Source organism: Mastigoproctus giganteus, chromosome 12, assembly GCF_048544385.1.
Source record: "Mastigoproctus giganteus isolate SK-2022 chromosome 12, ASM4854438v1, whole genome shotgun sequence".
In the NCBI taxonomy this organism is placed as follows: domain Eukaryota; kingdom Metazoa; phylum Arthropoda; class Arachnida; order Uropygi; family Thelyphonidae; genus Mastigoproctus; species Mastigoproctus giganteus.
The window spans coordinates 95378539-95391097 of NC_143586.1; the positions used below are offsets into that span (position 1 = coordinate 95378539).

The following is a 12559-nucleotide window of genomic DNA, read 5'->3' on the forward strand; positions in this document are numbered from 1 at the left end:
TACTGCTCATGGCTGCTGATTTAAGTCCTTTGTTTTCCCTTAATGCTTGTTCTACTTTTCTTGTGTTAAATCTTCTTATATCCTTGTGTTAAATCTTCTTATATCCTTGTGTTAAATCTTAGGACTACATCATAGTATCCAATCAAATTGATCAGACAACACCTCCCCTTCACAAACTCATGCTGTGTCTGAACTATAACTCTGCCATCTAGATGATTCTGCACTGCTTCTTTAACCAGTGGCTCCATTATTTTTCCTGGAACAGAAGTTAAACTAACAGGTCTGTAATTACTTGTGTCACCCTTTGATCCCCCTTTCTGAATTGGGGAAAAATTTGCATATCTCCAGTCTGTGGGCACCTCCCCCTGAATCCAAGGAATGTCTTATAATCATGGCTAAGTGTTTGCTCACTCCCTTTGCTGCCTCCTTTAATACCACTAGATAGATCCCATCCACCCTGTGCCTTTTTTATGTTTATCTTCAACAATTTCTTCCCCACTTTGCTCTAAATTATTAAAAAATCATTTAGCTCCCTGTTAGAGTTTAATAAATTTCCCACTCCAATTCCCCACAGAATTACTTATGTATGAATGTAGAGGCAAAACACTCATTCAGTTTGTCAGCTCCTTGAGCAGGATCATCAACAGTCAAACCATCCATATCAAGCAGACCAATCTGATTCAAAGAAGCATTTGATGTTTTTCTTTGCATCCTTTGCCAAAGATTTCTCATAATCTGCTTTCACTTGCCTAACCTCCATTATGACTTGATTGCAGACCAGCTTATATCTTCCATAGGCATTGGTGTCACCTGATAATTTGTATGTATCCCATGCATTTTTCTTCTCTGCCACAAGTCTCATTAGTTCATCCGACAACTATTTAGGCCTAACCTTCGAACAGTATTTCTTAGTTGGTATGAAAAGCCTAGTAGCTACCAAGATTAATTCCTTGAATACTTCCCATTTAGAATTTGCTGTTGACATCAGTTGGTCCCACTGTATAGCAATGAAAACCTGTCTGAGACCACCATAGTAACAGGCCTGACGTAGCCCAGGCCTGGCCACTGACGTAGCCAGTGGTCAGGAGCGAGAGTGCATAACACGCGTTCCTTGAGTGGACCGGGGTTCAAGTCCGTGACTACTAAATACAATAAATATTTGTATTGACGATTTATTGTAAACTCTACTGACTTGGTTGTTGTGCCGGAGTATAAACAGAAAATTTAGTTTAACCTTTAAGAAGCAAAAACCCTTCTTCCCTTTACCTCTGAGGGTAGTTACATCATTAAGTAAATCTCACATCAGTAAACTGATCACTGCCACCTAGTGGTGCCTTTATCTACAGATTCTTAATGCATGAATAATCACTGCTGACAATCAGATCAAGAATATTACTCCTGGTTGCCTCTCGAACATGCTGCTATAGAAAACAATCATCCAATAAATTCAAAAAAGGTTTGCGAGTGACAAACTCGTTCAATATTTCCAAACTGTCCATTATGTTCAATATTTTTTTTGTTTGGCTGTTATTATCATTTGCAACATCAGATAAATGATGTCTACTGTGTACTGAGATTAATATTTTATCAAATTATATAAGAATTGTTATGCTGTTACTGCTCATGCTCCATGACTCTTTAAAGGGAAGTTTCTATAATGGTAATAACAGTTATTCAGTTCAACATATGTAACACAATTCCTACTTACCTCTTCATTTGCCCTGGAAAGTTCTTCCTCTAAGGTTCCTACCCTTTCTAATGCAACCCGTAACCTTTCTCTAACCTAATAAGATTAATACAATTCATTAAATATTAAAGTATTTAGAAATTCATTTCTATAAATTTAAAATCTTCACATTTTTCAATAAGAATTATAATTAAAGCGAGCAAATCCTGATTTTCAAATGAGAGAGTATCTGATTTTTAGATTTAACAATACACAGTGTTCCAGCTGGTTGGTTTATACAAATGTCTGGAAATGTAGTTACTGCAAATTTGAGATTTAACATTAATGACTAAACTAAAGAGTATTTTCACTAACATATACCAGTATATTGAAGTACAACATATGTATTTAAGTATGTATATCAGATTTAATTCTGTTACTGTATTTGAAATACAGTAACAGAATTAAATCTGATATATGCTTTCATGCTTTCTTCTTCCTTGCATATAATTATATGCAAGGAACAAGAAGAATAAATCAGGAGTGAATAAATTTTCTATCACACTTTAAACTTAATTTTCTTTGTTTCTAATCACCTAATAAAAATATATTTACAAGTCAAACCTAAATTAAATTAATAAAACAGAATAGGACTAACTGCTGTTACACCACCAGGGCAGTTCACTTTGTATATCAGATTTAATATACAGATCACTTAAGTTGTATGTGCAAAATGAAGCTTTCCACATATAAATATGTTTTTAAATGGTGAACAAAAAGCTAGATAATTTTTCAATCCCTGAGTTCTGCTTTTCAAATACAAATTTTGCAAAAAAAGAAATCTGCCAATCACACCAAGATTCAATAATTTAGTCATTCTGATTTAATTACATTTTTAAGTAAAGAAACTGATTTAATCCAATTTTTCATCGCATAATTTTATTATTAATAATATTGTATTACATATTTTCTTTTTTTGCAAAGGATACATTTTAACATCACCCACTTGACATGCTTGAATTTATCGAAGGGTACATGCCCACTTCAAGTTAGTGTTTTCTGATATAAGAAAAATTATCCCATGTATAAGGCAACAGTTAGATTGCACTACCTATATGCAGTACTAGAGTACTGTAGAGGACTGGAAGTGTCATTTTTGAAAGGATGTGGATCAGTTTGAGAGGATACATAGAAGAAACACAAGGACAGTCAGACACAAAAGTCTACACTTTTGTGTGAGCAGCTGTTAGGAAGAAAAGAAATGCCAAGAGTGACAGCAAAAACCCAGTTTTTGAGATGCAGAGAAAGCAATACTTGTGATGCGTTTATGGCAAGAGAGATTAGAAGCCAGGATAAACTCTAATAGAGATATGTGATCTTATCAAGATAAATGAGTGTCATCAAAAATAAGCATTCATCAAAAATAAGCACAGGAGCAGAAGAATCCTTTTTGTGAAATATGACAGGACTGAGTTTTAGAAAGTTTGAAATCAAGAAGTTATCTTTGCACCACTGGAGAATTACTAGCAATAATCATTTAAGTGATTGGTAATGGATATTCAAAAAGTTGAAGTTGTTTTGTGCAGGGCAGGGTTTCTTAAACTGGAAGATGGAATGCAATGTGCTATCATTAGCAAAACTATAGATAGGATTTCTGGTTAATGGAGGAAGGTCATTAATATATACATGAAGAAAAGAGTGGCAGAAAGAACAGAACCTTGGGAAACACCAGCATTAGTGCAGAAGTAAGAACACAGACAGCTGTCTACCATCACTCACAGAGAGTGGTCAGAGAGAAAACTAGATACCCAATTACAAAAAACAGTTGTAACACAATAAGATGGGAGCTTATTTAGCAGGTCTTTGCACAAAACACAAACAAAAGCATTTTAAATGTCAAGAACAACTGCTTGGTTTCACCAAACTTTTTGATCAAATAACATGATCAAGTATATTACCAGTGTATCAATAATGGAACGTATATAATGGATTTCTCCATTACTTTAGAAAGAGTAGAAGCAGCTGCAATGGGATGAGAGAGGGATGGGAAGGATTTTTCACCCTTTTTAGGAACTGGATGGATAAGAGCAAATTTCAAGGCAGAAGGGAAAAAACACTGGTAGAAGGAAACTGTAAAAAGTCAACACAGAACAGGAATAAGTTCAAGAGCATAGGTTTCAAGAAAATGTGGAGAAATACCATTAGGACAGCATGCTTTTTTGGCATCAAGAATGATCAAAATTCTTCTAATATCCTTTTGATGGAAGACCACAGGAGGGATTGATCAGAGTGTACTGGTAATGGCAGGAGGTAGTTTTCCAAGGCCAACAATACATGAGTTAGAAGAAAAGTAGGATGCATAAATCAGCTTTATCTTTAGCTGAGGCGACAAGAGAACCATCCGGCTTTGATAGAACTGAGAATGGAGATGGGCAAAAGTTGCAGCCAATATTTTTGCAAGAGACCAGAACACTTGACTACCATTTGGACAAAGCATGGTTTTCTTCTCTTAGTCTGTTCAAAAAAAAAAATTTTTTTTTTTTTTATGAAAACCCCAAACATGAGAGGTATGAAAACCTATAGTACTTAGTACTGTGCTTGGGTTGTGTTAATAACTGCTTTACAATCGTTGCAAGTTTTGGCATAGGCAGAAGAAAAATTGGAGATTTGGATACAAGTCATTTGCAAAATCATTAACTGTCTTAATGCATTTATTGGAAAACCAATGTTTAGATAGAGGATGACATTTTAAGGTGGAGAGTGGAATAAAGGATTTCATCCCTACAAGAATAATTTCACTGACACAATCTGAGCAAACGTTGCCATCAGAAGATTTAAAACAGAAATCCAAACAAGAAAAAGAAGAAAAGGAATAGCCATGAGATAAAGGTTCCAATGGAGAAGAGACCATCAAGAAGTTGTGATCTGAAATGCCTACAGGACCACTCACCTCAATGGTGTAAGTAGAAGGGAAGTTTGTGAGAAAAAGATCATGAGTATGGCTGAGTTTAGGATTGTAAAAATAGCAGATAGCTTCAGCATCTTGACCAGCTGGAGTTGTGAACATTAAAGTCACTAAGGAAAATTACTTTACCGTTAGGAAAGTTGGACTGGAGAAAGTCAGAGTTCCAAATGATCAGTAAAGTTGGGAGAATGATAGAGGCAACAGATAAATTTGACAGAATACGGTAGAAAGATTGTAAGCCAGAGAAGATAAAAAGGATATACCCAATTTCAGAGCAGGGAATATCAGAGCAGACATATGCACATGTACCACCTTTGAAGTGAAAGGAAACATACAATAAAAAAATAGGACAACTGATATGAGCAGTGGTTGAATCAAATGATAATTGGGATTCTGTCATAAAAAGTATGAGAAGGTTTGTTAGACTATAAGTACAAATTGACATAATTTAGATTGGAACTGAGACTACATATAATTGTGAAATGAATGAGGAAGTGGTTGGAGGGTTTAGATCTTTTCATGCATAAGTTTGTTAGTCAATGCAATAATAACTGTCAGATGTCAATGCAATAATAACTAATAATTTAAGGTCATAACGTGAAAATTGGTCTACCCTGAGAAAAGAAGAGTTTGGTAGCTGATTTTTTCAATCAGTTCTTGTTGGAAGATTACTCACCTGCTAATTGAATATTAACAGAGCATCATTCCATGGTAGATCCATCAATGCTATGTGCAAATAGGAACACTGAAGAATGTGGTCAACCCACTCTTTTGGTGAAGTGTGCTATGGATGCTCAGTTTGGAGCAGCTGAAAATATATTTTTCTCCCTTGATTTTATTTGATTTTGGTTTTTATGGCACATAGGTGACTAAGGCCATAACACGCCAAGTCCATTTTTCTCTTGCTTAGCAGTCTTGTCTATTTAGGAACAAAACATATGGAATCTATAGCGAAATATCCCTGAATTAACTATGTTACTATTTTATCCAATACACCAGCTAATCTGATGTAGTGGCTTGGGCCTCTGAGATTCTTTTCTATGTTTTCTATTTAAATTATGAGGGAATTTTCATTATCTTTTAATTTTTATAGTGCTTCTCATTTTTAATTATCCCCAATAATTTGTTTTGCAGCAAAGTGGGCAAAAGACAATATCACAGCTGCCAACTCTTGACTATCAAAGAACTGGAGAAGACTGTAAGCAGAAGAAAAACAGGAAATTTTTGGTGAAAACAGAGAAAAAAAAAAAAAAAAAAAAAAAAAAAACAGGAAAAAAAGAGATTTTTTGAGAAAAAAGCAGAATGTTTTTTAAAGTCAATACTGCACCAGAAATTAAATTTCATTGATAACATACAAATTTGACATTAAAATACTGTGATGGGATTATTTACCATTACAGTATGCTTACAAACATTAGCTTAACTAGGTTATTATTTGTTTTTTTTTAGGAGCATTAGCAACTAAGGCCATATTGCTCCGGGATATGCGGTGGTCATTCCCTGAATGACCTTTCCGCATCCTCCGTATTTGGTGGTGACGGGCTCGAACCCCGGTCTAATCAAGAAGCGTGTGCTACGCACTGCTGCTCCTTCCCACCTGGCTACGGAGGCGCCTAGCTTAACTAGGATTTTCTCTCTGTGGATTTCTGTTTGGATTGCCTGTTACACAACAACTGATTATGATTTTCTCAGATCAAGATACCACTGCAAACTTTGTCCTCTTCAGAAATGATGAGTCAAATTTTTCTAATAATAATGGAACTGCTGTTTAGATTTGGCTGTTGAGGACACTTCCAAAACTTTGCCAGAAAGAGAAAAGCTGAAATCAATTTATTTTTGCCTGGCTAAACATTCTCTTATACTCAGCACTGGCATGAGGAATTCTTAAAATGCTAAGCATCACTTGGGATAATTTGTTATATTTGAATTAAAATAGAATTAAAATTCAATTTGCAACCTCGATCACAATGACCGGTGCTTACTATATATCGTATAGTGAACGATATTTTATTATGGAGAGGTGAACCAATCGTAAAGTGGGGGTCCACTGTATTAATGCAGAGAGAGAGAGGATGGCAAATAGTAGCTACAATCTTATCTGGGAAATTATATTAAAAATTATCAAAGCAACTTTTTTTTGGTTTTCTTATTTTAAGAAACCATCCAAGAGATTTGGATGGAGAGTGAGAGAGGTTACTAATATGTCACTAACATCAGTCTTTTAATAAAGGTGATTTTACTGATTACAGAAATGCTTTACCTTACCTTCCTTAGGGCTACACTAGATGGAAGCTTAAAGCGTGGCATTGGAAAGTCCTTTGAATGCATGGTTTTATAGGAAGCAGAGGGAAAAGGCATGAAAACTAGACAGACACTTCCAACAGCATGTTGGATGACGTTAGATGGCATTCAATGCTTGCTGATGTCATTGGAGGTGCTGAAAACACCAGCAACTTGGCATTTATATTGTCTGAGAAGAAATACTCCCCATGCATGGGGTGGTTGGCCTTCATCCTTCATTCATTTCTTTGTTATTATTTATAGAAGATGAAGTTTGACACTGAGAAATTTATTTGTGAGGTGGAAAGGAGACCTGCCTTGTACAACAGGGCATTAAAAGATTACCCCGAGGACTAACAAAGAGTTTTAATGAAATTTAATGTGAGGAAAAGTGTTAAATAATTAAAAATTAAAAAAATCTTTTGATTGCCACATACTTTTAATTCAAATTCATTGTACATAGTTTCTTATTTTTCAGAATGTTAATTTTCTACTAAATGCTAATATTTATTTTAAAAAATAGGATAAATTTTATTGTAATTATATTCTAGAATTTTGCCATAAAAGTGCACTGACAACGTTGAAAAATGTAGAAAAAGAATCCCTTATTGACATGCCTAAAGACTGCTCTCCAACTGCTGTTGTTTCCATTCCCTCTTCCGTTTCAGGTTAATGTGTCTTCAAAAACATATACATCCCTTCTCACAAAATTATGCAATATGCAACAATTTTTTATTGTTTCAATAGCAGAATGAGAATTCAATAATATGCTAGATTAAAAAATGAGCAATTTATTGCCCAGCTCAGTATTCCCAACAAGCATTCTACAAGTTGCCTTGCTCAAATTAATTTATAATTTAAAATTCTTCACTCACTGGTCAAATTTTTTGATGGGTATGAATAGTGTTAAATTTTCAGTCAATCCAAATTCTTCGTCCCTTACAAAAACAAATGGCATTGCCCACTCATTTGTACCAGGAAGAGTTTCTCTATTTAATGGCAAATTAACTTGTTTCATTAGTAATCTTCCAAAATTTGAATTCTTAAAAATGTTCGAATCACCATCGTGTCCACAAGCAATGTCTATTGCAGTGAAACAGTTATTCATATTGGTATCAAATTTTGGGATTTTTTCACTAATTAACATTAGAAGTTCATCAAAACTCTGTATTGACCTTCTGTAAAAAAAAAAAAAAACATCTCGGGGAAACTTTCTGTGTGTTTCAAGCATAATATAAAACTGTCCTGTTTTTAACCTATTTGAATTTGCTGGATGCAAGGTCGCGTTAACGCTACAGCCAAACCAGCCATGGCTGTGGCCCCTCACCCAAAGAGGGGCCTCATTTTCAGTGTAAATATTTTCTAAAGTAGTGCTGAAAATTTATAATAATAATAGTTTTTATATATATATATATATTAAAGGGGCCGCAAATTTAATTATGGCCAGGGATCTCTTTCATCCTTAATCCTCTTTCATCCCTGCTGGATGAATCCACCATCATCATTTTCTCTTTCTACTCACAATAAACTGTATACATAAATGTGCAATACATCTGATTTGAACAACAACATCCATCTCGAAACTGAGACTAGAAAAAGTAAATCTCTATCCAATGCAACGTTAGAAATGCACCTTCTAGTTTGAAACAATCTGACATTAGAAACACTTACATGTAGTAGTAGTAGTAGTGGCACATGATGCAAGAAAGCAAGTGTAGGAGCTTATGCAGCATCAGCCAAAAAAAAAAAAAAAAAAAATCACACCCTTCCCTCCAAATGCCTGTCCAGTTCCTCCTTAAATTTATTTAACCTATCAACTTCCACAACAACAGATGGAAGTTTGTTCCAGCAATTAACCACTCGCTGGCTAAAGGCAAATTTCCGCACATCTATTCTACATCTGTCCTTTCTTAATTTGAACTTATGTTCCCGTAGGTTCGTAATCTGAACAAGTGGAAGGATCCCATCAGAATTCAGCGTGCTCAACCCATTCAAGGCCTTATAGACGTCAATCAGATCACCGCGCAGGTGCCTAGTCTCCAGCCACTGCAATTTGCAGAACTTAAGCCTCTCTTGGTAAGAGAATCCCTTCATTCCCCTCACCAATCGTGTTGCTCTTCTCTGTACACGCTCAAGCAAATCTACATCCTTCCTAAAATGAGGCCTCCAGACCTGTACGCAGTACTCAAGGCGTGGCCTGACCATTGCCTTATACAGAGGGACAATCACCTCCTTTTCCCTGCTAACAAAATTCCTATATATCATTGACAAAACCCCATGACCTGCCCTAGCAGCCTGTCTGCATTGCTCAGAAAACTTCATATCTGACTGCACAATTACTCCCAGGTCTTTTTCATTTTCTACCACCTTAAGTGTAGTACCACACAGTTGGTACGTTTCTCTGGGGTTACTTCTACCCATATGCAGTACTTTGCATTTGTCAAGGTTGAACTTCAGTTGCCACTTCTTAGCCCATCTGCCCAAATTATCTAGATCCTGTTGCAGTAGCACACTGCCATTACTGTCATTAACAACCCTGCCAACCTTTGTGTCATCTGCAAACTTCGACATTAAGCCTGATATACCTTCATCAATATCATTGATAAATACACAAAACAACAGTGGACCCAACACCGAACCCTGTGGGACTCCACTAATAACATTAGTCCACGAAGAGCAGCACCCATTGATTACCACCCTCTGTCTTCTCCCACTTAACCATCCTTTTATCCATTGTAGCAACTTACCCTTAATACCATTCTGCTCCAATTTGTACAGTAGTCTTCCATGCGCAACAGTGTCAAAAGCTTTCCTGAAATCCAAGTATATGATATCAAAATTATTTTTTGCATCCAGTTCCTTTGTGACCACATCATAATAACCAATCAAATTTGTCAGATAAGACTTTCCCTTAACAAACCCATGCTGTGTTTGAATTATTGCTGCAGTCTTGTCTAGATGATCCTGCAATGCATCTTTAACCAGTGACTCCATTATTTTACCCGGAACAGAAGTTAAACTAACTGGTCTGTAATTACTCGTGTCACCCTTCGATCCACCTTTGTGAATTGGGGACACATTTGCACATCTCCAGTCCGTGGGAACCTCCCCTGAGTCCAAGGATGCTCTCATAATTATGGCTAAGGGTTTGCTTAGTTGCTTTGCCGCCTCCTTTAAAATAACTGGATAGATCCCATCCAACCCAGGTGCCTTTCTTATGTTTAACTTCAACAATTTCTCCTCCACTTTGCTCTCAGTTATTACAAAATCATTAAGCACACTGCTACAATTTGATAACCTTCTTCCATTTTCAAACTGTAATAATTCCTCACGTGTGAATGTAGATGCAAAATACTCATTCAGTTTGTTTGCTATCTGAGCAGGATCATCAACAGTCGAACCATCGATGTCAAGTGGACCAATCATATTCATCCCCTTCCTTTTAGAGTTTATATAAGTAAAGAAATCCTTGCTGTTTTTCTTAGCATCTTTTGCCAAAGATTTCTCGTAATCCGTCTTCGCCTGCCGAACCTCCTTTGTGACCTGATTACAGACTAGCTTATATCTGCCACACGCTTCTGCGTCACCTGATAATTTATATGCATCCCATGCATTTTTCTTCTCTGTCACGAGTCTCATTAGTTCATTTGATAACCATTTAGGCCTAAACCTTGAACGATATTTCTTAATCGGTATATAAAGTCTAGTCGCTTCCACGATTAATTCTTTGAATGCTTCCCACTTAGAATTTACTGTTTGTAACATCGTCAATTGATCCCACTGTACAGAATTTAAAAACTGTCTGAGACCACTGTACTCCTCTTTACGGAAGCAAAAACCCTTTCCTTTACCCCTGACGGTAGTTACCTCTTTGAGTAAATCCCACTTCAGCACACTGTGATCACTGCCACCTAGTGGTTCCTTTATCTGCAAATTCTTAATACACGAATGATCACTGCTGATAACCAGATCAAGAGTGTTACTTTCTCTGGTTGCCTCCCGAACATGCTGCTGCAGAAAACAATCATCCAATAAATCCACAAAAGTCTGACTAGTGTGTGAGTGACCAACCCACAAGTTCCAGTCAATATCTGGGAAGTTAAAATCCCCCATTATAAGACATTCTGATTTACTGGCCCACTCTATTTCTCTGTACAATTGTTCATTGTACTCATTCAAGTCATTAGGCCTATAACACACTCCTACTCTTATTTTTCCTTTCGCAGTGCTTATCTCATACCAAACTGACTCAACAGAGCACTATTCATCTATATTAACTGGGTGCACTTCCTTTGATTTTATGTTTTTCTTAATTAACAGCATAACACCCCCTCCCTTTCTGTCCTGTCTATCCTTTCTGTACACATTGTACTCCCCAAATTCCAGTTCTGCATTTCTTATATCTTTCTTACACCACGTCTCTGCTATCCCAACAATATCCGCCTTTGATGTCTTGACCGACACTTCAAATTCATCAAATTTATTTACTATACTTCTAGCATTGGTATACATGCAAGCATACATGCTCCTATGCCTATTCCTTGTTACCCTAACACATCCCATATACCCAACTATTCCATGATGACTGCCATCCGTCCCTGAAACCCCCAACACCCCTCGCTCCAGGTCGCTTCTTATTCTAATAGAAGTTGTGCAAGAATCACCTTCACCTCTGCCTGCGGTTACTGTTAAACTATTAGTCTTTGTATCCCCCCAAACTAGCAGTTTTCCGACCCACCTAACACTGCCTCGATAGCATCAGCAAATATTCTTGCACCCTTTCTATTTAAGTGTATCCCATCCCTGTAGAAGCAATCTCTCCTGTTAACAAGTACAGTCCAGGCTGAAAAAAATTCTACCCCTTGAGCCTTGCACAATCTTTTCAGGGCCGAATTGATCGACAAGGCTCTCATCATGTACTCCCTCCTATAGTGTCTGGGCAGAATTGCAGACACTTTCAAATTCAACCCTATTTCACGGCTTTTTTTCAACAGTGACCTGTACTTGTTGAGTAATTCCGCCGGTCTCCTACTCTTAATATCATTAGTGCCAACGTGTACAACTATATCACCTTTTGTGCCCTTGAAAGATGATATCCGCTCTACAACGTCATCAACCTTTGCCCCTGGCAGACATACCCTGGTCCTGTTCCACCTATCCTTTTTACAAAGTTTTCTGTTTTAGAGGCATTTACAATGCCAGGAGAGGCTGGTGCTTTAAGTGCCCATCTAGTATAGCCCTTATGCATTAAAAAAGTTAGGCCATGTTTAATTGTGCTTTAAAAAATAAAATTTATAGCAAAACAGCCTATACTATATCAGGTTAAAATATCTGCACAAGATGCAGATATTTTAACCAGATACCTTATAGATTCCAGGATACGGTATAGACTGGTCTCAACACAACAGTGCCCACATAATAAGTCCTTAAGCCATATTTCCAATAATTAGAAGAAATAACCTATAACATATTTGAAAAACGAAACAAGCACACAATGGTATAAGTGAAATGCAGGCAATTTGTATATGCCACTATAGTCTAACAGACAAAATAAATAAAAAGCACAGTTTATGCTACACGTGTAACCTACAAAGAAGCTCTGCTGTTTCTTATAGTAGTAGTAGTAGTAGTAGTAGTAGTAGTAGCAT

General features: G+C 36.5%; 1 protein-coding gene across 1 annotated transcript in view; it reads right to left on the reverse strand.

Moving 5' to 3' along the window:
• Window positions 1-12559, reverse strand: part of LOC150077286 (liprin-alpha-1-like) — a 1048988-nt gene that overhangs the window by 661512 nt on the left and 374917 nt on the right. Inside the window, exon 4 of the mRNA XM_090386159.1 lies at window positions 1709-1783. Within this exon, the coding sequence (XP_090242285.1) occupies window positions 1709-1783 (75 nt within the window). The remainder of the gene's footprint in view (window positions 1-1708; window positions 1784-12559) is intronic.